Raw genomic sequence first — 27,199 nt, 5'->3', positions numbered from 1 at the left:
AGAGAGGTGAGAGATGAGAGAGAGTGAGAGATTGAGAGAGAGGTGAGAGATGAGAGAGAGGTGAGAGAGGAGAGATGAGAGAGAGGTGAGAGAGAGGTGAGAGAGAGGTGAGAGAGAGGTGAGAGATGAGAGACAGAGAGAGAAGGAAATGTGTGTTCATGTAAAGAGTGTCGACAAGAAGACAACAACAGTGTACGACAATGGATGCCTTTCAACGTATTGACCCTGAACGTCCTGAGGGGAACGAGAAACACCAGCAGGACAGATATCTCAACTGGGGTGAACCAACATCCACCCTGCTTTCTCAACAGGTGTGGAACCAACATCCACCCTGCTTTCTCAACAGGTGTGGAACCAACATCCACCCTGCTTTCTCAACAGGGGTGAACCAACATCCACCCTGCTTTCTCAACAGGTGTGGAACCAACATCCACCCTGCTTTCTCAACAGGGGTGAACCAACATCCACCCTGATTTCTCAACAGGTGTGAACCAACATCCACCCTGCTTTCTCAACAGGTGTGAACCAACATCCACCCTGCTTTCTCAACAGGTGTGGAACCAACATCCACCCTGCTTTCTCAACAGGTGTGAAACAACATCCACCCTGCTTTCTCAACAGGTGTGAACCAACATCCACCCTGCTTTCTCAATCTCTTTCTTATCAGTCCAACCCTCATTTAACATATCTGATTCAGCTAGTTAAGGTAATGTTGAGTAGCTAATTAGAAGAATGTGTGTTAAATTAGGGTTGGGACTGATAACTTACAGGACAGTAGATCTCCAGGAAGAGGGTTGGGCTGATAACCTACAGGACAGTAGATCTCCAGGAAGAGGGTTGGACTGATAACCTACAGGACAGTAGATCTCCAGGAAGAGGGTTGGACTGATAACCTACAGGACAGTAGATCTCCAGGAAGAGGGTTGGACTGATAACCTACAGGACAGTAGATCTTCAGGAAGAGGGTTGGACTGATGACCTACAGGACAGTAGATCTCCAGGAAGAGGGTTGGACTGATAACCTACAGGACAGTAGATCTCCAGGAAGAGGGTTGGACTGATAACCTACAGGACAGTAGATCTCCAGGTAGAGGGTTGGACTGGTAACTTACAGGACAGTAGATCTCCAGGAAGAGGGTTGGACTGATAACCTACAGGACAGTAGATCTCCAGGAAGAGGGTTGGGCTGATAACCTACAGGACAGTAGATCTCCAGGAAGAGGGTTGGACTGATAACCTACAGGACGGTAGATCTCCAGGAAGAGGGTTGGACTGATAACCTACAGGACAGTAGATCTCCAGGAAGAGGGTTGGACTGATAACCTACAGGACAGTAGATCTCCAGGAAGAGGATTGGACTGATAACCTACAGGACAGTAGATCTCCAGGAAGAGGGTTGGACTGATAACTTACAGGACAGTAGATCTCCAGGAAGAGGGTTGGACTGATAACTTACAGGACAGTAGATCTCCAGGAAGAGGGTTGGACTGATAACCTACAGGACAGTAGATCTCCAGGAAGAGGGTTGGACTGAAAACCTACAGGACAGTAGATCTCCAGGAAGAGGGTTGGGCTGATAACCTACAGGACAGTAGATCTCCAGGAAGAGGGTTGGACTGATAACCTACAGGACAGTAGATCTCCAGGAAGAGGATTGGACTGATAACCTACAGGACAGTAGATCTCCAGGAAGAGGGTTGGACTGATAACCTAAAGGACAGTAGATCTCCAGGAAGAGGGTTGGACTGATAACCTAAAGGACAGTAGATCTCCAGGAAGAGGGTTGGACTGATAACCTACAGGACAGTAGATCTCCAGGAAGAGGGTTGGACTGATAACCTACAGGACAGTAGATCTCCAGGAAGAGGGTTGGACTGATAACCTACAGGACAGTAGATCTCCAGGAAGAGGGTTGGACTGATAGACTACAGGACAGTAGATCTCCAGGAAGAGGGATAGACTGATAACCTACAGGACAGTAGATCTCCAGGAAGAGGGTTGGACTGATAACCTATAGGACAGTAGATCTCCAGGAAGAGGGTTGGACTGATAACCTACAGGACAGTAGATCTCCAGGAAGAGGGTTGGACTGATAACCTACAGGACAGTAGATCTCCAGGAAGAGGGTTGGACTGATAACCTACAGGACAGTAGATCTCCAGGAAGAGGGTTGGACTGATAACCTACAGGACAGTAGATCTCCAGGAAGAGGGTTGGACTGATAACCTACAGGACGGTAGATCTCCAGGAAGAGGGTTGGACTGATAACCTACAGGACAGTAGATCTCCAGGAAGAGGGTTGGACTGATAACCTACAGGACAGTAGATCTCCAGGAAGAGGGTTGGGCTGATAACTTACAGGACAGTAGATCTCCAGGAAGAGGGTTGGGCTGATAACCTACAGGACAGTAGATCTCCAGGAAGAGGGTTGGGCTGATAACCTATAGGACGGTAGATCTCCAGGAAGAGGGTTGGACTGATAACCTACAGGACAGTAGATCTCCAGGAAGAGGGTTGGGCTGATAACCTACAGGACAGTAGATCTCCAGGAAGAGGGTTGGGCTGATAACCTACAGGACAGTAGATCTCCAGGATGATGGTTGGGCTGATAACCTACAGGACAGTAGATCTCCAGGAAGAGGGTTGGGCTGATAACCTACAGGACAGTAGATCTCCAGGAAGAGGGTTGGACTGATAACCTACAGGACAGTAGATCTCCAGGAAGAGGGTTGGACTGATAACCTACAGGACAGTAGATCTCCAGGAAGAGGGTTGGACTGATAACCTACAGGACAGTAGATCTTCAGGAAGAGGGTTGGACTGATGACCTACAGGACAGTAGATCTCCAGGAAGAGGGTTGGACTGATAACCTACAGGACAGTAGATCTCCAGGAAGAGGGTTGGACTGATAACCTACAGGACAGTAGATCTCCAGGTAGAGGGTTGGACTGGTAACTTACAGGACAGTAGATCTCCAGGAAGAGGGTTGGACTGATAACCTACAGGACAGTAGATCTCCAGGAAGAGGGTTGGGCTGATAACCTACAGGACAGTAGATCTCCAGGAAGAGGGTTGGACTGATAACCTACAGGACGGTAGATCTCCAGGAAGAGGGTTGGACTGATAACCTACAGGACAGTAGATCTCCAGGAAGAGGGTTGGACTGATAACCTACAGGACAGTAGATCTCCAGGAAGAGGATTGGACTGATAACCTACAGGACAGTAGATCTCCAGGAAGAGGGTTGGACTGATAACTTACAGGACAGTAGATCTCCAGGAAGAGGGTTGGACTGATAACTTACAGGACAGTAGATCTCCAGGAAGAGGGTTGGACTGATAACCTACAGGACAGTAGATCTCCAGGAAGAGGGTTGGACTGAAAACCTACAGGACAGTAGATCTCCAGGAAGAGGGTTGGGCTGATAACCTACAGGACAGTAGATCTCCAGGAAGAGGGTTGGACTGATAACCTACAGGACAGTAGATCTCCAGGAAGAGGATTGGACTGATAACCTACAGGACAGTAGATCTCCAGGAAGAGGGTTGGACTGATAACCTAAAGGACAGTAGATCTCCAGGAAGAGGGTTGGACTGATAACCTAAAGGACAGTAGATCTCCAGGAAGAGGGTTGGACTGATAACCTACAGGACAGTAGATCTCCAGGAAGAGGGTTGGACTGATAACCTACAGGACAGTAGATCTCCAGGAAGAGGGTTGGACTGATAACCTACAGGACAGTAGATCTCCAGGAAGAGGGTTCGACTGATAGACTACAGGACAGTAGATCTCCAGGAAGAGGGATAGACTGATAACCTACAGGACAGTAGATCTCCAGGAAGAGGGTTGGACTGATAACCTATAGGACAGTAGATCTCCAGGAAGAGGGTTGGACTGATAACCTACAGGACAGTAGATCTCCAGGAAGAGGGTTGGACTGATAACCTACAGGACAGTAGATCTCCAGGAAGAGGGTTGGACTGATAACCTACAGGACAGTAGATCTCCAGGAAGAGGGTTGGACTGATAACCTACAGGACAGTAGATCTCCAGGAAGAGGGTTGGACTGATAACCTACAGGACGGTAGATCTCCAGGAAGAGGGTTGGACTGATAACCTACAGGACAGTAGATCTCCAGGAAGAGGGTTGGACTGATAACCTACAGGACAGTAGATATCCAGGAAGAGGGTTGGGCTGATAACTTACAGGACAGTAGATCTCCAGGAAGAGGGTTGGGCTGATAACCTACAGGACAGTAGATCTCCAGGAAGAGGGTTGGGCTGATAACCTATAGGACGGTAGATCTCCAGGAAGAGGGTTGGACTGATAACCTACAGGACAGTAGATCTCCAGGAAGAGGGTTGGGCTGATAACCTACAGGACAGTAGATCTCCAGGAAGAGGGTTGGGCTGATAACCTACAGGACAGTAGATCTCCAGGATGATGGTTGGGCTGATAACCTACAGGACAGTAGATCTCCAGGAAGAGGGTTGGACTGATAACCTACAGGACAGTAGATCTCCAGGTAGAGGGTTGGACTGGTAACTTACAGGACAGTAGATCTCCAGGAAGAGGGTTGGTCATTCCTGTATTAGATTATATATTAACGTTGGACTGTTAAATATAAACCAGTATGGGAAAACACCGTGAGCACATTCAAGTTGTTATTTTGATCTTAGTTGTAGCCTACCTACCATGTGTTTGACTGTTTCATACTGCAATTTTGTGCAGTGCTCTCTCTCTCTCTCTCTCTCTCTCTCTCTCTCTCTCTCTCTCTCTCTCTGTCTCTCTCTCTCTCTCTCTCTCTCGCTCTCTCTTTACAGCATGTGTTGTACAGTCTCTCTGCCCTCCATGTTGTTCTAATCCACTCTGATACAGAGATGTCTTGGGACATTGTGAGAAATACTCACAATCAATCAATCACATTTTTATTAAACCCTTTTTAAACCCTTCTCAACTCTTTCACTCACACCTGTCTATGATGATCAAACCAAGCGTTGAACAGATAGGATCAGCATCAGCCTCCCCCTTGTCCAGCCTCAGCCTCCCCCAGGACCAGCCTCAGCCTCCCCCTGGTCCATCCTCAGCCTCCCTCTGGTCCAGCCTCAGCCTCCCCCTGGTCCAGCCTCAGCCTCCCCTTGGTCCAGCCTCAGCCTCCCCCTGGACCAGCCTCAGCCTCCCCCTGGTCCATCCTCAGCCTCCCTCTGGTCCAGCCTCAGCCTCCCCCTGGTCCAGCCTCAGCCTCCCCCTGGTCCAGCCTCAGCCTCCCCCTGGTCCAGCCACAGCCTCCCCCTGGACCAGCCTCAGCCTCCCCCTGGTCCAGCCTCAGCCTCCCCCTGGTCCAGCCTCAGCCTCCCCCTGGTCCAGCCTCAGCCTCCCCCTGGTCCAGCCTCAGCCTCCCCCTGGTCCACCCTCAGCCTCCCTCTGGTCCAGCCTCAGCCTCCCCCTGGTCCAGCCTCAGCCTCCCCCTGGTCCAGCCTCAGCCTCCCCCTGGTCCAGCCACAGCCTCCCCCTGGTCCAGCCTCAGCCTCCCCCTGGTCCAGCCACAGCCTCCCCCTGGTCCAGCCTCAGCCTCCCCCTGGTCCAGCCACAGCCTCCCCCTGGACCAGCCTCAGCCTCCCCCTGGTCCAGCCTCAGCCTCCCCCTGGTCCAGCCTCAGCCTCCCCCTGGTCCATCTCTGGAGATCCTTATCCCTGCTGAAGTCCTCACTGCCCAGATTGGTGAGTTAGTCTCTCCATGTCACTCAGGTTGTACAACTCATTTGACAAACAAACAGACCATTTTTTTTTTTTGCAGACAAATTCATCAAGAATATCACAACTGTCGAATGCAGTGTAAATCAGTTGTACTAGGCCTTTTTATAAACGGAAAGCCGTGGTATATCAGATCGTATACCACGGGAATGACAAAACATTTCGTTTTACTGCTCTAATTACATTGTTAACCAGTTTATAATAGCAATAAGTCACCTCGGGGGTTTGTGATATATGGCCAGGCACTCCACGTTGCGTCTCGCATAAGAACAGCCCTTAGCCGTGGTATATTGGCCATATATCACACATCCTCGGGTCTTATTGCTTACGTATCTCATTGTGGTTAATGGAGCGATTTACTTTGTGTCCTGCAGTGAGTGAACCAGCCTGCAGGGGGCACTGTGGGGAGAGCGAGGAAGCAATCCTACATAGAGCCAACCCAGTAAGAGAGGTACTGTACTCTAGTCTATAGTGCTGCTGTCCATGGTGCTGAACCCAAAGACCAGACCACCTCCTCTTCTCTCACTTAACTCCTGCTCCGCTGTTACCGAACACAACTTTCGGGAGATACGGGTACTGTAGATTCAACTACGTTTCATAACCTTTATCAAATCAAATGTATTTATAAAGCCCTTCTTACATCAGCTGATATCTCAAAGTGCTGTACAGAAACCCAGCCTAAAACCCCCAAACAGCAAGCAATGCAGGTGTAGAAGCACGGTGGCTAGGAGAAACTCCCTAGAAAGGCCAAAACCTAAGAAGAAACCTAGAGAGGAACCAGGCTATGAAGGGTGGCCAGTCCTCTTCTGGCTGTGTCGGGTCAAGAGGGTCAAGAGACTTTAATACAGTGATACAGATGTGCAAAATACACATGTATACACTATATATACAAAGTATGTGGACACCCATTCAAATTAGTGGATTCGGCTATTTCAGCCACACCCGTTGCTGACAGGTGTATGAAATCGAGCACACAGCCATGCAATCTCCATAGACAAACATTGGCAGTAGATTGGTCTTACTGAAGAGTTAAGTTACTTTCAACGTGGCACCGCCATAGGATGCCACCTTTCCAACAAGTCAGTTTGTCAAATTTCTGCTCTGCTAGAGCTGCCCCGGTCAACTGTAAGTGCTGTTATTGTGAAGTGAAAACGTCTAGGAGCAACAACGGCTCAGCCGCAAAGTGGTAGGCCACACAAGCTCACAGAACAGGACCGCCTAGTGCTGAAGCAGGTAACGTATACAAATAGTCTGTCCTCGGTTGTAACACTCACTACTGACTTCCAAACTGCCTCTGGAAGCAACGTCACCAAAATAACTGTTCGTCGGGAGCTTCATTAAATGGGTTTCCATGGCCGAGCAGCCGCACACAAACCTAAGATCACTGTCAAGCGTCGGTGGGAATACTGTCACTTCGGGTCGTCACTTCCTGTTGAATGTGGAATGAGAACAAGCTCGGTTTGTTGTTTTGGAAAGTTAGTTGTTTTGGAAAGTTTTTAAAGTCTATTGATAAAGTTTGGTTACTGGCTAGCTACCTTTTGACGTTTATATCCGGTGACGCGGTTGGCATCAGTTGCTGGGACCGTTACTATCTATCCAGTGGTCCTGCTAACTAAGGCCGGGTCTGAGGTGTTGCTTGGCGTAGCAGCTAGCCTAGCTGCTAGCTAGCTGCCTATCAAGCTAGCAGGGTTTTCTGGAGGGCGTGAATGCTGCCCGCAACGCGGTTAGTCCTTGTGGCTGGGACCGAGGATTGTCCCGGTGCTTGAGGCTGTCTAGATCCCTGCTGTTTGTTGTTGTTGTTTTACAATCTTCCCTGCAACCTGCCTTGTCTGGAACTGCGAGGAGTAACAGCGTAACCTTCGTTGTTACCATGACAAAGACCAAAGCCAAGTAGTGTTCGGGAGAGTGGTGTCTCTCTATCAAAGGTGAAGGATCTTTTAAACAAACACAAAGCAGTCGCTACAGCAACAAGAAAATAGCTTCAAGTGTTTTTGTCCAAATACTGGCGGAGTCGACTAATACATGAACGGACCTGACCAGAGAGGTCCAGGACCTGACCAGAGAGGTCCAGGACCTTACCAGAGAGGTCCAGAACCTGACCACCAGGACCTGACCAGAGAGGTCCAGGACCTGACCAGAGAGGTCCAGGACCTGACCAGAGAGGTCCAGGACCTGAAGAACAGTTTGCAGCTCGATGAGTTTAAACAAGGAAGAACGGGCAAGATGACAGCAATCTGTCATTGAGAGAGGACATCAGTTCTATACTGTATAGATCTGTGATAATAATGACGGATGAATCAGATTATCTCGAGGGACAATCAAGGCGGAACAAAATGGTTGTGGAAATAATTGCAGAATCTCCACGAGATCTGGATGGAGGACAAAGTGAGGGAAATGATCGCAGAGAAACTGAAGATGGACCAAAGGAAGCTTGAGTTGGAGTGCGCCCACAGGACTGGAAAACCCACCTCTGGCCAAGGTGACAGGCCCAGGCCCAGGCCCAGGCCTAGGTGACAGGCCCAGGTGACAGGCCCAGGTCCAGGCCAAGGTGACAGGCCCAGGTGACAGGCCCAGGTGACAGGCCCAGGCCGATAGGGGTCTAGTTCCTGAGGTTCAGGAACAAGGTAGCTGTTCTGGAACAAGCCAAGAACTTGAGAGGAACGTACAGAGGCTTCGGAAAGTATTCAGACTCCTTGACTTTTTCCACATTTTGTTGGGTTACAACCTTATTTTAAAATGTATTAAGTCGTTTTTTTCTCCTTCATCAATCTACACACAATACCCCATAATGACATCACAATACCCCCTAATGACATCACAATACCCCATAATGACATCACAATACCCCCTAATGACATCACAATACCCCAGAATGACATCACAATACCCCAGAATGACATCACAATACCCCAGAATGACAAAGTAAAAACAGGATTTTTGAAATGTTTGCAAATGTATTATACATTTAAAACTGAAATATCACATTTACATAAGTATTCAGACACTTTAATCAGTAGTTTGTTGAAGCACCTTTGGCAGCGATTACAGCATCAAGTCTTCTTTGGTATGACTGCAGGGTATGACTGTGACAGTAGGCCTGGTCCGGTTGGTTTTGGGTGTGACAGAGGGCCAGGTCCGGCTGGTTCTGGGTGTGACAGAGGGCCTGGTCCGGCTGGTTCTGGGTGTGACAGAAGGCCTGGTCCGGCTGGTTCTGGGTGTGACAGAGGGCCTGGTCCGGCTGGTTCTGGGTGTGACAGTACTGAGTGGTTGAGACACTGAGGTCCGCAGTGTGTCTGTCTGTCAGTCCGTCCGTCGGTTGGTCCGACTGTCTGTCCATCTGTCTGTCCGTCCTCTATTTTTCCCTCACTTTTTAGTGGAGTCTCAAACTCCCTGTATTCACAGCTTCCTGCATTCAGTCATATATTTTTTTTAAAGAAATATCCAAACTGTATTAGGATTGTTAGTTCCTGTTACTACAATTAGAACTGACGTTGTCATGTTTCTCTGTGTTTCTTCTTAGTGTTCCTGTCCCAGCGTCTACGCTCATACATGCTCCCAGCATGCCTCAGGCTCCCCCAGCTAAATGTTTGCAGGATGCTCTCTGTCAGCTCTCTCCTCTGTCAGCTCTCTCCTCTGAGTCTCTGCTCGGTCAGAGTGAGTGAGTGAGTGAGTGAGTGAGTGAGTGAGTGAGTGAGTGAGTGGTTCCTTCTGACAAACACTATCAACTCTTAAAAAACATCTCTAGTTAGCAAAGCCAGCAAAATTGTAACACTTTATTTGTGTGCAAGTGCTGTTGCCATTGTTGAGTGTGTGGGTTCTGTGTGCCGTAGTGGAGAGGGGTTTTTAACCTCTGAACTGCTGCCAGTACTGAAGACAAGCAACACTTTCCTTCCCTGTACCTTCACCATCGGACCTCACATCCTTCACTGTGCCGTAGCTCAGCCCCCCCCCCCAGGTCAGTAGTGTTAGCTTAGTCTTTTGTGGTTAACAAAGATTTTACAGTTAATTAAGCAAATGACTGGTGGAAGACATGACACTTCCCAGTTCATTAAGTCTCCGTTTATTTCATCAGTCAAATATATATCTTTTTTTTTGGGGGGGGGGGGGATGTCTATGTTAATGTCATGTTATGAAATTCACTTCTGATCTCTCCATATGTACTGTGTGTTTGTGTGAAACAGAGACGTGGCTCGCCCTGCTGTCAGTTCGAGGCATAATACTAGCTGTTAAGAGCATTGTAACCCAATCCAACTAAGTGAAAAATCTGTCGATGTGCCCTTGAGCAAGGCACTAAACCCTAATTGCTCCTGTAAGTCGCTCTGGATAAGTGTATCTGCTAAATGACTCAAAATGTAAATGTGTTTTGAGTGCTGATTTTTACACTCTGCATTTAGTGTCTATGTTTTGACTCTTTCCCCTGCTCTTCTCTCTCTTCTCCTAGTCCAGGCAGACAGTGCAACTGGCAGCCATTTTGGGGCTGGCCCTTAGGGTTGTCCCCTCGACTGACACAGCTCATCACCTCTGTCCCCTTGGTCATCTGCAGTTAGTTTCCTTATCCGTCCTCTGTCTGTCTTCCTCCTGTGTGTCTGTCTATAAGTCTGCCTGTTATTTTTCTGTTGAGTGACTCTTTCCCCTGCTCCTCTCTCTCTCCTCCTAGGCTGAGTCCAGGCAGACAGTGCAACAGGCAGCCATTTTGGGGCTGGCCCTTAGGATTGTTTCCCGTCGACTGACAACTCTTTCTCAATTCGTCTTTCTTCGATTCCTTACATCCTCCCTCACCTTTATGGAAAATCCTAAATTCCTCCCCTATGACCTTGTCCTCCAATGCATTTTGAGATGGAGGCAAGAAGAGAGGGAATGACAAATAGAGGAAAGATAAACTGATAAAGGATTCAATACCAGGTGCTTTTCTCAGTGTAACCTACACAATCACCGTGGAAACGGGTGTGAAGTACTTCCAGTTCACACACATCGACTCAGAGCCCACGTAACATCTTCAACATCAGGTTTAGCAGTCTTCATGTCTCTTGTACTTCCTCACTGGTTCAGTATGCAGCCCAGATTTATTGATACTGGTAATTTCTCTAATATGTAGCCTGGTCCCCAGATCATTTTGTGCTGTATAGTCAACTTATATAGTAACTTTAGACCAGGCTATTCTTTCAGTGAAATTAGCCTGAGTGCCCATCTCTTTCTGCTTTCTTGCCAACTACCTATGTTATTGTCATGCCAGAAAAATAAAAATGACAGTGATGGATTTGGCAAGATGGCACAAACAGATCTAGAACCAGTCTACAGATCTAGAACCAGTCTACAGATCTAGGAGCAGTCTACAGATCTAGAACCAGTCTACAGATCTAGAACCAGTCTACAGATCTAGAACCAGTCGACAGATCTAGGACCAGTCTACAGATCTAGAACCAGTCTACAGATCTAGAACCAGTCTACAGATCTAGAACCAGTCGACAGATCTAGAACCAGTCTACAGATCTATAACCAGTCTACAGATCTAGGAACAGTCTACAGATCTAGAACCAGTCGACAGATCTAGAACCAGTCGACAGATCTAGAACAAGTCTACAGATCTAGAACCAGTCTACAGATCTAGAACAAGTCTACAGATCTAGGAACAGTCTACAGATCTAGGAGCAGTCTACAGATCTAGAACAAGTCTACAGATCTAGAACAAGTCTACAGATCTAGGAACAGTCTACAGATCTCGGATCAGTCTACTATGATATTACACAGCCAGGCAAAAAAGAGCAACGTGGCAAAATGAGTGTCTTGCCCATATCCTAATTGAGTATATTTGTGTATGTATTTGTGTGTATACCTGTGTAGGTATAGTCAGTGTTGAGGTCTTTCTCTAGACCTCACCTGTACTCCTGGTGGGCATCCTAGCTTTCCTATTGGACAATGGTAGCCTAGTGGTTAGCGCATTGGGCCAGTAACCGGAAGGTTGCTAGATTGAATCCCTGAGCTGACAAGGTAAAAATCTGTCGTTCTGAACAAGGCAGTTAACCCACTGTTCCTAGGCCGCCCATTGTAAATAAGAATTTGTTCCTAAATGACTTGCCTAGTTAAATAAAAAAAATACAGTATCAGGTGCAGTCTACTGTACTTCCACATTATAAAAGTTGTTGATGAGATAAGCATAGATATATAATAACTAGAATGTACATTCAAGTCAAAGTTGCCTGAAGGACTTGAAATGTTCTAGTCAGTCTATTTCTTTGGTTATATAAGTACATTTCCTCATGTGGGTCACGTTCTGTCTTGTTTCAAAGGTCTCTATCAGGGAGAGAGAGAGAGAGAGAGAGAGAGAGGACATCAGTCAACGCTGAACCAGGAAGTGGCGTTAAGTTTTATGAGTCCCCTTACTTCCTGAGAAGTGGCGTTAAGTTTTATGAGTCCCCTTACTTCCTGAGAAGACGGTGGTAATTCTCTGCCTGTAGGATCACAGAGATGTACTGTAGAGTCATAGACTGTATATCTGTCTTGAATAATCTATAGTGTTGATGGTACATTTAAGGCCGACTACCGGAGGCATTAGGCATTGCATGGCTATTAGTTGGGTTTTCTATGACAGTGGGTTTTTGTATTGGTGGTGCATTGGTATGTGACTGGCTCATGTTGTTTGTGTTATCGAATTATGATTTTGCCAAGTAAAGAATTGCCAAAAAAATAAATAATACATTTCAGTAATTTTAAAAATAGATCTTTAAATAGTTTTTTCACAACATAATAATATACATTTGACATAGTTCAGCACAAAATAACATAATGCCTCAGATTTCACATGAACACATGAAGACATGAACACATGAAGACATAAAGATAAGAAGATATGAAGACATGAAGACATAATGCCTCAGATTTCACATGAACACATGAAGACATGAAGACATGAAGACATGAAGACATGAACACATGAAGATATGAACACATGAAGATATGAAGACATGAAGACATGAACATATGAAGATATGAACACATGAAGACATAAAGACATAAAGATATGAACACATGAAGACATGAACACATGAAGATATGAAGACATGACGATATGAAGATATGAACACATGAAGACATAAAGACATGAAGATATGAACACATGAAGACATGAAGACATGACAATATGAACACATGAACACATGAAGATATGAACACATGAAGACATAAAGACATGAAAATATGAACACATGAAGACATGAAGACATAAAGACATGGAGACATGAAGATATGACTTCAGAATAACCTGGATAGATTGATAGAAGTTGACAGGATCATATTACACACAGACATGTATCAGACAAGTTGACAATATGTTTACAATAAACCCCCCTGTACAGACCAATACATGTAGTAGGCCAGGTAAAGATGACCTCTGAACTCTTTAATCTGCTACACCAACACCAGACTCCTTGTTCTGAAGACTCTTCAATTCACCCTTCTCTCTATCTCCTCATTATCTAACCTGAGTGTGTTTGAGTGTTTACCTCGTGTGTATGTGTGTGGTGTGTGTATGTGTGTGGTGTGTGTGTGTGTGTGTGTGTGTGTGTGTATGTGGTGTGTGTACACATTCCAGTGTTGAGTGTCAAGGACCCGCGTGGTCCTGAAAAGAGGAAGGCATATGATGAGAAAGGCCTAAATAAATAGTCAGGCCGAGGCACAGAGGTCTTGCCTTTACATGTGTTGCTCCCTGCAATGTAATGTACACGTTTCTCAAAGTATCTTTGGGTGTAAAGCAGATGAACTCTGCCATTCTGTGCAGCAATTCTCAAAAATTCCCAAAATGTTGTATAATTTTGCTTCCAGAAACGTTGGAAACTTTTTGAAACTCTAAAAAGGTGATAGAAAGTTATTATTTGTTTCCATTGACTCATATTTCCTTACCCGTCACCCTACCGGTCCGCAACGCAGACGACTCTCATTAAACCTTATATTTCTTCTCAACGGGAGAATGGCGCTGGGATAGCGGCTATTTTTTAACAGGCTTCTGACCAATAACACCATTTTGTTGTTGTTTTTGATTATCTTTTTTTTTTCTTGTACATAAAATGTTTCCACCGTCGTTTCCTATGACCGAACAAGAGCTTCTGGACATCAGAACAACGAGCACTAAACCTCGATTTGGATGAAGAATTCTACTTCCAAGACTCGGGACATACTGCTCACCCGGGACCAGGCCCTAATCCCCGACACTCGGAAGAACAAAAAAAGACGACGATAAAGAACCATGATGAAACTACGGAGGAGAGTAAAATAATCTGCCTCTACCCTCTGTTGTATTGGCGAATTACCGGAGACCAAACTGGACGAGCTTCATTCGAGACTATCCTATCAAAAACGGGAACTGAATAACTGTAATATCCTACACTTCACGGAGTCGTGGCTGAATGAGGACATGCTTAATATAAATCTAGCTGTTTTTTCTATGCGTCGGCCGGACAGAATGACAGATTGGCAGCATCTCGTAACCTCAAGAGCGGGGGGGTGTGTGTCTCTGTTAAGAAAAGTTGGTGTGCAATATCTAATATTAAGGCAGTCTCGAGGTTCTGCTCGCCTGAGTTACAATACCACATGATAAGCTGTAGACCATAACATTTACCAACACAGTTTTTAGCTATGAGCTGCCCAGTGACACGAGCCTACCAGACGAGCTAAATGCCTTCTATGGCAAGCAACACTGAACCATTCGTGAGAGCACCATCTGTTCCAGAAGACTGTGTGATCACGCTCTCCGTAACAGATCTTTAAACAGGTTAACATTCACAAGACCGCAGGGGGGCCAGAAGGATTATCAGGACGCATACACAGAGCATGCGCTGACCAGCTGGCAAGTGTCTTCCCTGACCCAGTCTGTAATACAAACTTAATTCAAGCAAACCACCATAGTCCCTGTACCCAAGAGCACCAAGGTAACCTGCCTAAATGATTATCGCCCCATAGCACTCAAATCTATAGCCATTAAATGCTTTGAAATGCTGGCCATGACTCACATCAACACAATACCACTATCCCAGACACCTTGGACCCACTCCAATTCGCATACCGCCCCAACAGATCCACAGATGACGCAATCTCCAATGCACTCCAAACTGCCCTTTCTCACTTGAACAAAAGGAACACCTATTTGAGAATGCTGTTCATTGACTACAGAATGCTGTTCATTGACTACAGAATGCTGTTCATTGACTACAGAATGCTGTTCATTGACTACAGCTCAGCCCAGCAACACCTTGAAACTCTACACTAGGTTAAGGTCCCTTGGACTGAACACCTCCCTCTGCAACTGGATCCTGGACGTCCTGACGGGTCGCCCCCAGGTGGTAAGGAAAGGCAACAACACATCCACCACGCTGACCCTCAACACGGGAGCCCCTCAGGGGTGCGTGCTTACTCCCCTCCTGTACTCCCTCTTCACCCGCAACTGTGTGGCTGTGCACAACTTCAACACCACGTTTAAGTTTGCTGACAACACAACGATGTTAGGCCTGATCACCGACGACGATGAGACAGCCTATAGGGAGGACTGCGTCAGACTGCGTGTGGTTCCAGGACAACGGACTCTCCTTCAACGTCAGTAAGACAAAGGAGATCGTGGGCTACAGGAAACGGAGGGCCGAGCACGCCCCCATTCACATCGACGGGACTGTAGTGGAGACGGTCGAGAGCTTCAAGTTCCTCGGTGTCCACATCACGAAGGATCTATCATGGTCCACACACACCAACACAGCCGTGAAGAGGGCACGACAACGCCGCTAACCCCCTCAAGAGGCTGAAAAGATTTGGCATTTGCCCTCAGATCCTCAAAACGTTCTACAGCTGCACCATTGAGAGCATCTTGACTGACTGCTTCACTGCTTGGTATGGCAACTGCAAGGCATCCGACCTCAAGGTGCTACAGAGGGTAGTGGGTACGGCCCAGTACATCACTGGGGCCGAACTTCCTGCTATCCAGGACCTCTGTTCCAGTCGGTGTCAAAATTGTCAAAGACTCCAGCCACCCAAGCCACAGACTGTTGTCTCTGCTACCTCACGGCAAGTGGTACCGATGCACCAAGTCTGGAATCAAGAGGGTCCAGAACAGCTTCTACCCCCAAACCATAAGACTTCTAAACAAGGTAGCCTAGCGGTTAGAGCGTCGGGCCAGTAAACCAAAGGTTGCTAGTTTGAATCCCTGAGCCGACTAAGTCAAAAAATCTTCTGATGTGCCCTTGAGCAAGTCACTTAGTCGCGCTGTATAAGAGTGTCTGGTAAATTACCTTTAAAAAATCTATATAAAAAGGTAAACAAATGGCTACCGGACTACCTGCATGGACGCTGTTTTTCACGGACTCTATGCACACATGCTGGATTTGACCACACATACACCCACACACTCACTCACTACATGACAAAAAGTATGTGAACACCTGCTCATGGTCATTAATATGGAGTTGGTTTCCCCTTTGTTGCTCTAACAGCCTCCACTCCTCTGGGAAGGCTATCCACTAGATGTTGGAGAATTGCTGTTGGTTCCATTTAGCCACAAGAGCATTAGTGAGGTCAGGCAGTGATGTTGGGTGATTAGGCCTGGCTCGCAGTCGACGTTCCAAATCATCCAAAAGGTGTTCGATGGGGTTGAGGTCAGGCCTCTGTGCATGCCAGTCAAGTTCTTCCACACCGATCTCGACAAACCATTTCTGTATGGACCTCGCTTTGTGCACGGGGGTATTGTGCCCAGGAAAGGGCATTCCACAAACTGTTGCCACAACATTGGAAGCACAGAATTGTCTAAAATGTCATTGTATGCTGTAGTGTTAAGATTTCCCTTTACTGGAACTAAGGGGCCTAGCTCAAACCATGAAAAACAGCCCTAGGCCATTATTCCTCCTACACCAAACTTTACAGTTGGCACTATGCACTGGGGCAGGTAGCGTTCTCCTGGCATCCACAAAACCCAGATTTGTCCGTTGGACTGCCAGATGGGGAAGCGTGATTCCTCCAGAGAATCAGAGAACGCGTTTCCAAAGTCCAATGGCGGTGAGATTTACACTACTCCAGCCAATGCTTGGTAATCTTAGGCTTGTGTGTGTCTGCTCGGCCATGGACACCCATTGCATGAAGTTCCCGATGAACAGTTATTGTGCTGATGTTGCTTCCAGAGGCAGTTTGGAACTCGGTAGTCAGTTTTGCAACCGAGGACGATTTTTACGCGCTACACGCTTCAGCGGTCCCGTTCTGTGAGCTTGTGTGTCCTACCACTTCGAGCTGAGCTGTTGTTGCTCCTATACGTTTCCACTTCTAGCAGAGCAGAAATTTGACAAACTGACTTGTTGGAAAGGTGGCATCCTATGACGGTGCCACGTTGAAAGTCACTGAACTGTTCGGTAAGGCTGTTCTACTGCCAATGTTTGTCTATGGAGATTGATTGGCTGTGTGCTTGATTTTTTTATACACCTGACAGCAACGGGTGTGGCTGAAATAGTCAAATCCACTAATTTTAAGTGTCCACATACTTTTGTATATATAGTTTTTATAGCCATGTTACTTTTACTCTTTATTTTTTATTTGTTATTCGTTGTTGGAAATGGACCCGTAAGTTAGCGTTTCACTGTTAGTCTACACCTGTTTTCTACGAAGCAATGTGACAAAATAACATTAGATTTGATTGGACAATTTTCTTGCGACCTCCCGGTCTTTTTTCTTTCTCTCTCTTTATCTCTCTGAGTCATGCATGACCATCCCCCAGGGGTGGAAATGTCCAGGGTCCAATAGGAACGTTCCTATCCAATGCAGGACTTGTGAGTACCAGTGTAGTCCGTCTCCTAGAGAGGCACCAGTCCCGGTCCATCTGGTCCAGCTGTACAGCAGGCGGAGGGGACCAAAGGCCCAGTGGGCTAGGTGGTGCTGGTCCATAGCAGCGTAGCACGAGGCTAGAACGCCGTCCACCACCAGTGAGCCGTGGCGTGTCAGAGGGGCGAAGGCCCCAGTGTCCATCTGGATGTGGACCCAGATAACTTGGGACAGGTTTCCCTGTGGTCCCTGGTTTCTCCCTGCAGTCAGCACACACTGTCCTGGCCGTACGTCGCTGGCGTACATAGTCCGCATGACAGCACCTTTTGCCGATTTGCCCACTGAACAGTTACCATCTGTCACGAACACAAGATGAGCTGCAGTGAGGGTCAGGTTTGCTCCCGTCTCTGTTCCCAACACGTAGAACTGTTTCCTCGCTGCAGGCTCGTGGTCCAGGAAGGTGAAGAACTCGCTGTATACGAGGTCTCCTCCGCTCCTGCTGCCGTCAGCCCCTGAGGAGGCCAGGACCCGGTCACCTGGCTGGAGGTCCTGGACCGCCCTGCTGCTCCCGTCATCCAGAGTGACCAAAGAACGACCAGGGAAACAGCCCCCGGTCTTTGCTGCTACTGAGTGCTCTGAGATAGGGGGAAAGGAGTGAGGGGGACAGGGTGGAGAGAGAAATAGAGAGAGAGATAGATAGAGAGAGAGAGAGGGTCTTATTGAAGGGCTCTGTTAAGAACTGTAGACTGACACAATAACTGATTTGAAAGTGGTTATGTCAATAGATTGGTTGTCTGATTTGCTACACATGCAGCCCAATTCTAAATCGCTAATTAGTCTTTTGACCAATCAGATCAGAAAGAAATATCTGATGTGATTAGTCAAATGTCCAGTTAGTAGAAATGGATCAGAATTGGGTTGCCTGTTAAAATGCAGATGTCTTGTTATGGATACCTAGTTAAAAAAAAAAATTAAAAATTGGGCATTTCAGCCCAACATGTTTATTCCATGAGATTTTACATGATTATCATTTTAAGGAAACAACAGGACCTTCGGATGAAATTCCCATTAGAGCTTTTGAAGCCTTATGTCAATACACAGGCAGGCATAGTTACAAGCAAGCACACATGCATGTGTACGTACAGACAGACAGACACAGACAGACAGACAGACAGACAGACAGACAGACAGACAGACAGACAGACAGACAGACAGACAGACAGACAGACAGACAGACAGACAGAGACAGACAGACAGACAGACAGACAGACACAGACAGACAGACAGACAGACAGACAGAGAGACTTTATTTAAACATATAATCCTTACAAACAACCTTCCATTGAAACATTGGCAGTCTGTGTGTTTACAGGTAAACATTTGAAAAAGCCATTCTACCAATCTTCTCCTTTTCAACTCAACTTTGCTCATGATTCAGATTAAATCTATTACGAGCTAATGAGTAACCCAATGATTCAATCTCCACTGAAATGAGGTCAGAAGTCTCAGTGTGAGACAGGTAAAGATCACATTCCAAGTGGCACCCAATTCCCTACATTTTGGCCCTGGTCAGAATTGGGCTGCCATTTTGGCCCTCCGGTCTTCCAGTGGGTCCCAAAAACCAATATTTGGGAAGGGTAATTACCAAGGCCAGGTGATAAGATTAGATCTGAGAAGGGAGACCAGGGAGACTAACGTAAACTACCCGACAGGGAAACAAAAGGAGAAAGTTAATCAGTTAACCAGCTCTTAGAGTGGGGTCTCTCTCTTTCCAGCGCCAACTCTACTCTTAACTTTTAAAAATTATAATATTTAACTAGGCAAGTCAGTTAAGAACAAATTCTTATTTACAATGACGGCCTACCACGGGCCAAACCCTCCCCTAACTCAGACGACGCTGGACCAATTGCGCGCAGCCCTATGGGACTCCCAATCACAGCCTGTTGTGATACAGCCCGGGATCGAACCCGGGTCTGTAGTGACACTTCTAGCACTGAGATGCAGTGCCTTAGAGCGCCACGTCACTCGATCTAAGGCACTGCATCCTATCAACACACAGTCACGTGTGCATACAGATAGGTATTAACAGGGCCTGACTCTTTGTTGACCCTGTGTTACACTTCCATCCATTTAGACAGAAATCACTATAGAACACACACACCTCAGTTATCACCTCAGAGAAAATCCTGTTTGAGTGTAGTCCATCAACAGACAACCACCAGATCATGTTGACTACAGTGACGCCCTTCCAAAGTCTAGATAATGTAGTCTACAGTGACGCCCTACCAAAGTCTAGATAATGTCGTCTACAGTGACCCCCTACCAAAGTCTAGATAATGTAGTCTACAGTGACGCCCTACCAAAGTCTAGATAATGTAGTCTACAGTGACACCCTACCAAAGTCTAGATAATGTAGTCTACAGTGACGCCCTACCAAAGTCTAGATAATGTAGTCTACAGTGACGCCCTACCAAAGTCTAGATAATGTAGTCTACAGTGACGCCCTACCAAAGTCTAGATAATGTCGTCTACAGTGACGCCCTACCAAAGTCTAGATAATGTAGTCTACCGTGACGCCCTACCAAAGTCTAGATAATGTAGTCTACAGTGACACCCTACCAAAGTCTAGATAATGTAGTCTACAGTGACGCCCTACCAAAGTCTAGATAATGTAGTCTACAGTGACGCCCTACCAAAGTCTAGATAATGTAGTCTACAGTGACGCCCTACCAAAGTCTAGATAATGTAGTCTACAGTGACGCCCTACCAAAGTCTAGATAATGTAGTCTACAGTGACGCCCTACCAAAGTCTAGATAATGTAGTCTACAGTGACGCCCTACCAAAGTCTAGATAATGTCGTCTACAGTGACGCCCTACCAAAGTCTAGATAATGTAGTCTACCGTGACGCCCTACCAAAGTCTAGATAATGTAGTCTACAGTGACACCCTACCAAAGTCTAGATAATGTAGTCTACAGTGACGCCCTACCAAAGTCTAGATAATGTAGTCTACAGTGACGCCCTACCAAAGTCTAGATAATGTAGTCTACAGTGACGCCCTACCAAAGTCTAGATAATGTAGTCTACAGTGACGCCCTACCCACGTCCAGATAAAATAGACTACAGCGAGATCCTACCAAAGTCTAGACAATGTAGTCTACAGTGATGCCCTACCCACGTCCAGATAAAATAGACTACAGCGAGGCCCTACCAAAGTCTAGACAATGTAGTCTACAGCGAGGCCCTACCCACGTCCAGATAAAATAGACTACAGCGAGGCCCTACCCAAGTCCAGATAAAATAGACTACAGCGAGGCCCTACCCACGTCCAGATAAAATAGACTACAGCGAGGCCCTACCCACGTCCAGATAAAATAGACTACAGCGAGGCCCTACCCACGTCCAGATAAAATAGACTACAGCGAGGCCCTACCAAAGTCTAGATAATGTAGTCTACAGTGACGCCCTACCCACGTCCAGATAAAATAGACTACAGCGAGATCCTACCAAAGTCTAGACAATGTAGTCTACAGTGACGCCCTACCCACGTCCAGATAAAATAGACTACAGCGAGGCCCTACCAAAGTCTAGACAATGTAGTCTACAGTGACGCCCTACCCACGTCCAGATAAAATAGACTACAGCGAGGCCCTACCCACGTCCAGATAAAATAGACTACAGCGAGGCCCTACCCACGTCAAGAGCCCAGAAAGCTCTTCCTCTAATTGACTCCCTGCAGACAGTTGTCTTGACAGACTGCCGGTAATGAGCTGCCTCACCTCAGGTCTAACACCTCACCCCCCCCCCCCTGTCTAGCACCTCACCTGAGTTGGCCTAATAACAACTGACAACACTCAGACCAAAGGGACAACTGGGTTGCTTTAACAAATCAATAGGGGTTAACCTGATCACTGCTGAAAGCAGAACTCTCGTCTCTTTCTGACAGACAATTGACAACAAATCTCTAAGCTCACCCCAGTGTGTTCTCTGAGACTGCAGTTGAGGCTAGCAGCACTGCATGTTGCCAGTACAATAGGTCGTACTTTTATACATGTTGATAATAAGATGTTTTCTTTGTTGCTCCGTCTGCATCCCATCCCCATACCTGACTTGACACTGCAGTGCACGTGTGCCTTGGATTCATAGTAGACCCAGTCGAAGCCGGCCTCCACGGCCAGGCGAGCCAGCATGGAGTACTTATTCCTGTCCCGGTCTGAGGTGGTGATGTCCACCGCTCTTCCCTCGTAATGGAGGGAATCCTCTGAGTGGTGCCCGTCCTCGTCCCAGCCCTCTGTCACTCTCAACTTCACCCCAGGCCACATGTTCATCACAGAGATGGCCAGGGAGTTCAGCTTGTCTTTACAGCGCTGGGGGAGAGAGAGGAGAGGGATGAGAGAGAGGAGAGAGAGGGATGACTAACAACGCTGGGGGAGAGAGAGGAGAGAGAGGAGAGAGAGGGATGACTAACAACGCTGGGGGAGAGAGAGGAGAGAGAGGGATGACTAACAACGCTGGGGGAGAGAGAGGAGAGAGAGGGATGACTAACAACGCTTGGGGGAGAGAGAGGAGAGAGAGGAGAGAGAGGGATGACTAACAACGCTTGGGGGAGAAAGAGGAGAGAGAGGGATGACTAACAACGCTTGGGGGAGAGAGAGGAGAGAGAGGGATGACTAACAACGCTGGGGGAGAGAGAGGAGAGAGAGGGATGACTAACAACGCTTGGGGGAGAGAGAGGAGAGAGAGGGATGACTAACAACGCTTGGGGGAGAGAGAGGAGAGAGAGGGATGACTAACAACGCTGGAGGAGAGAGAGGAGAGAGAGGGATGACTAACAACGCTTGGGGGAGAGAGAGGAGACGCAATGAGACACTGGTTTAGCTGAGACACTAGGCTGTTAAGAGTTGTGAGATTATCACAGGAAAACAACTGGGATACACATACAGGCTATAGTTTACAATGGGCTTAATGTAATCTACACTCATAAATGCTGTTGACAATTCATCACAGGGGGTCAAAGTGAACAAGCCTACAACCGATGCCGTAAACATGTATAGACATGTTTTGTCTTTGGCTAAATATTGACCATGTTCAAAACGGTCAAAAGGAAGATTGTTTGCTTTGTTATTTGTTTTGTTTTTTACATCCTAATAAAATGGATTGATGTACTGACATGTTATTTATTCAACCCTGATGTTAGAAGAGATCAGAGAGGTTTCAGAAAATAAATCGTTAGCTATTCCAACATGATCCATGCGTAATTGCACGTGCGTAATTTCACTACTCAAAAACAGGTAGAAAATACGTGGACATTTGTGATTCAAATGTTGGAATACTATTCCTGTCCATCGAGGGTTATTTATATTCTTTAAAAAAAGAGATGTATATTTTATGAACAATATAATTCAACCGGTGACCCTAAACATTTATCAACTCAATACCTCCCGATCTTACATTTTCGGTGATGTCTACGTGCATGCGTAGCTTAATTTATCTCTGAAACCGGAGACAAAGTTAGCACATTAAAACATGTAAAAGTAGTTTACAGTGTTTCAATATAACCTACATGTTTAGCGGGTAGTAAAGCCTATGTGCCTATTGCATAATTGACGTGTAATTTTGAACTGTCAACAGAAATCCGTTGAACCAAAACAGAGATGAAAGCGCTGAGAATCAATAAGGTTTAAAGTCACGGTTTAAACTTTTAACAAAGTGCAAACAAGAAGCTCTCAAATGAACGATGAACGGGAGGTTCAGTAAGACGTTCTGGTCGCCACAGCTGTCATTAGTGAGATAAAAGCCACCAGATGACGTTTTAAAACCCCATGCCTGCGTCTCACCTGGGTCATAAGTCGATCGGCAGCCGTATTCTCCTCATCTTTAAATATAATATCAGGGTTATAGTTGGGAGTGAGCTCTTTGAACCGTTCTGAATTTCTCGTTATTTTCCCCTCGTGTTTGCCACTGGCTCCCAGTGTTTTCTCGGCAACGTTGGGGCTGAACTGCTTATAAGCGAGGGGTGTGAGCTTCTTTGGCGGACGTCTCTTGCCGTATCCCCTCCCCGGCCCACAGCCCTCGGTTACAGGTGCGAGAAGCAGGGCGCAGCCGATGAAGAGCCCTACAAGCACGGAGAGACGCATCCCAGCCAGACCGGCAGAGCCGGCCACTCCGAAGCGGAGTAGTAAGGTGGCACAGGTCGCGGTGGTGTCCCAAGCTACCCCCTCCCCTGGATGCTCCGTGTTCCCCCCACAGGGTAAGGAATGGAGGATAGGGGACAGAATATTTCAATATTATATAAGCCTTATCCACGCCATCCTCGGTGCGCACAGCAACTGTCCGTAAAAGGCCCCCCCAAAAAAAGTCATTTGCTTTGTTTTATGGAACCGGTAGCATGGGTAAAAGTTAAATGTCTCCGGGGGTCCAAGTCCGGTGTTGTCCAAACGTCGCCGTTGAACTGTATCTTGTTCTTTCTCCTCGTCGGGAACCAACAGATATGGGTATGGAGTTGAAAAGGCTGCTCATTTAAACAAAACAGGTTCAAAGTAGCTCTTCTGTAGTGAACAGTGGTCGTAGATTGTCTTCTTGATGCTGTGGTTTGCCACTGAGGTGCTGTCAATGTCAAACGAGGAGGAACACTACTGGTTCTGCCGTTTTTTGCCTTTCCCAGTTGAATTGGGAATTTTGAGGCATCAGTTGCCACTCGAGACCGCACCCTGCCAGGCCTGCCCTTCTATCCCTCTCTGCCACTCCGCCCATTCGGGTCACTGTGGGTGCCACTGCCCTGTCCTCTACCCACCGCTACCGGCTCTGCCCCTTAGCCTGCCACCTCAGAATGCCCGTCAGGCGCTAACTTACATCACTCTGACTCTGACTGCTCTCCTGCAGTGGAAACTCACCGAGTGGAGGAGTTTACTAGCCTCTTCACTTATCCTAAACTTATCACTTTCTTTATCAGCTCATGTCTTATGTTGACACTGTATTAACCATGCATACAGCCTTGGGCTATAGTATGTTAGAGCGTAAGCACGATAATGCTGGGCAGGGCACCTAACTTCATGGTCTATTATTAGGCTAGTCAAGGTATTCTACTTTTTTTTGCTATCAGTTAGAAAATGCTAGTTAGATGTTTCCAGATATTATGTGCGCTTGAATTAAAAATGAAATAATAAACGAATGAAGAAAAAAAAAAAAAAATGTATTGCTGTGAAGGGATTTTATTTCGTACATTTACATGTCAGTGATTTAGCAGACGCTCTTATCCAGAGAAACTAGGGTTAAGTGCCTTAAGGCACAGATACCTTTTTCACCTAGTCAGCTCAGGGATTCGAACCAGGAAGCATTTTAGTCACTGGCCCAACATTCTGAACCACTAAGTCGTCCTGCGGTACATCACGAGTATCACAATGGAAACATTTTTTAAAAACATGCAACATTACAAATGACTGGGGCTAATTTAGTTCCACACTGGATAGAAGTCCCTTTTTAAAATCAATATTACCCTGTTAGCAGTATGCAGGGCTGTTGTTCACTATAGGCTACAGTGCATTCCAACGTATCAGGTCAAAGTGCAGTAAGTGTGACCCACTTGGTTGATACCAGAGTGTTTCCTTCTGCTTCTCACTCTCAATGTGAGACGGCTCTCACAACAACTCTGACCTGCTCAATACAGCTGCTGAGAGACAGAAAAATGAAAGCAGCTTGATCAATATAGAGTGTAAACCAAACCAGTAATCCTTCTACCACGAATAACAACATGGTGGGTGTTTACATTTTTCACCTTGTCAGCTCAGGGATTCAACCTAGCGACCTTTCGGTTACTGGCCCAACGCTCAAACTGCTATGCTGTCTGCCGCCCCTACACTCTAACCACTAGGCTTACCTGCCCCCCCTACACTCTAACCAGGTTACTGGCCCAACGCTCAAACTGCTATGCTGTCTGCCGCCACACCAGCCAGTGGGTCACTCGGTATCGGACATCAACGTCTGAGGACGTCGTCGGGAGACGATGTGGAAATTGGCCGCTAGGGGCAAACGTGAGCACTGTTACCTTCAAGTAGGTTTCAGTTTTGGGCGTTGTGGACGGAGATGGTGGAGTGGCCACTAAAGTTTGACTCGACTTTCTATCTCTGGACTCAAACCTGCAACTTTTGGAATCAAAGGCAGATGGTTATAGCCCCACCCTCGTCTACAACACCCTAGCGAAATCTGCCTCAAAGTGTCTCGAAGTAGGAGCGCCGATCTAGGATCAGTATTGCCTTTTAGATCATAATGAATCAGATTACAAGGACGGGGGGGGCGGGGGGGACGGGGGACGGGGGGCATGATTCTAGATCAGCACTCCACTCCTACTCGGAGAGGCTTTATTCTGTTGGTAATCTCTGAGTAAAGGAATCAGTGCATTCACATGGAAATCACTGACTGTGTTTACATGGAGCCTAATGAATCCTTAACAAACTGGTGCGAACACACACACACACACACACACACGACACAACACACACACACAGACGACACACACAGACGACACACACACACACACACACACACACACACACACACACACACACACACACACACACACACACACACCACACACACACACACACACGACACACACACACACACACACACACACACACACGACACACGACACACGACACACGACACACACACACACACACAGCACTCTAATGAATGACAGTGAGAGTAGACTGCTGACTATTATATGGAAGGTATTCCATAGGAAAGATCCTCTCTGTCTGAGTGTGAAACATAGTCATATGCATAAAGAGACAGAGGAGTGACTGTACTCTGGCTGTGGAGAGAGAGAGAGAGAGAGAGAGACAGCCTGTAGACTGGAGAGAGAGAGAGACAGCCTGAGAGACTGGAGAGAGAGAGAGAGAGCCTAAGAGACAGCCTGAGAGACTGGAGAGACTGGAGAGAGAGAGAGACAGCCTGCGAGACTGGAGAGAGAGACAGCCTGTAGAGACTGGAGAGAGAGAGACAGCCTGTAGAGACTGGAGAGAGAGAGAGAGAGACAGCCTGAGAGACTGGAGAGAGAGAGAGAGAGACCGCCTAAGAGACTGGAGAGAGAGAGGGACTCAGCCTGTAGAGACTGGAGGGAGAGAGAGAGAGAGAGCCTGTAGAGACTGGAGAGAGAGAGAGAGAGAGACAGCCTGAGAGACTGGAGAGAGAGAGAGACTCAGCCTGTAGATACTGGAGAGAGAAAGAGAGAGAGAGAGAGAGAGAGAGAGAGAGAGAGAGAGAGAGAGAGAGAGAGAGAGAGAGAGAGAGAAAGATGTGTAATGTTTACTGTTAATTTGTATTGTTTGTTTCACTTTTGTGTATTGTCTACCTCACTTGCTTTGGCAATGTTAACACATGTTTCCCATGCCAATAAAGCCCCTTGAATTGAATTGAATTGAATTGAGAGAGACTCAGCCTGTAGAGACTGGAGAGAGAGAGAGAGAGAAAGAAAGAGAGAGAGAGAGAGAGAGAGAGAGAGAGAGAGAGGCAGAGAGAGAGAGAGAGGTGGTAGAGAGAGAGAGAGAGATAGAGAGGTGGTAGAGAGAGAGAGAGAGAGAGAGATAGAGAGGTGGTAGAGAGAGAGAGAGAGAGAGAGAGAGAGAGAGAGAGAGAGGTGGTAGAGAGAGAGAGAGAGGTGGT

The 27,199-nt window shown here is 46.9% G+C and overlaps 1 protein-coding gene across 1 annotated transcript; it reads right to left on the bottom strand.

The window, feature by feature from the left end:
- Window positions 1–17,229: 17,229 nt before the first annotated feature.
- On the bottom strand, window positions 17,230–24,389 carry LOC120036505 (indian hedgehog B protein-like). Its single transcript, XM_038982947.1, has 3 exons — window positions 23,374–24,389; window positions 21,642–21,903; window positions 17,230–18,171 (listed from the first exon to the last, which is right to left on the bottom strand). The coding sequence occupies exons 1-3, from the start codon at window positions 23,671–23,673 to the stop codon at window positions 17,459–17,461; spliced, it is 1,275 nt and encodes a 424-aa protein (XP_038838875.1). The 5' UTR covers window positions 23,674–24,389; the 3' UTR covers window positions 17,230–17,458.
- Window positions 24,390–27,199: the final 2,810 nt, after the last annotated feature.

This window comes from Salvelinus namaycush, unplaced genomic scaffold, assembly GCF_016432855.1.
Source record: "Salvelinus namaycush isolate Seneca unplaced genomic scaffold, SaNama_1.0 Scaffold1371, whole genome shotgun sequence".
Classification (NCBI taxonomy): Eukaryota; Metazoa; Chordata; class Actinopteri; order Salmoniformes; family Salmonidae; genus Salvelinus; species Salvelinus namaycush.
Note: the sequence above shows the minus strand (reverse complement) of the source record. Positions and strands in the feature narration are given on the sequence as shown.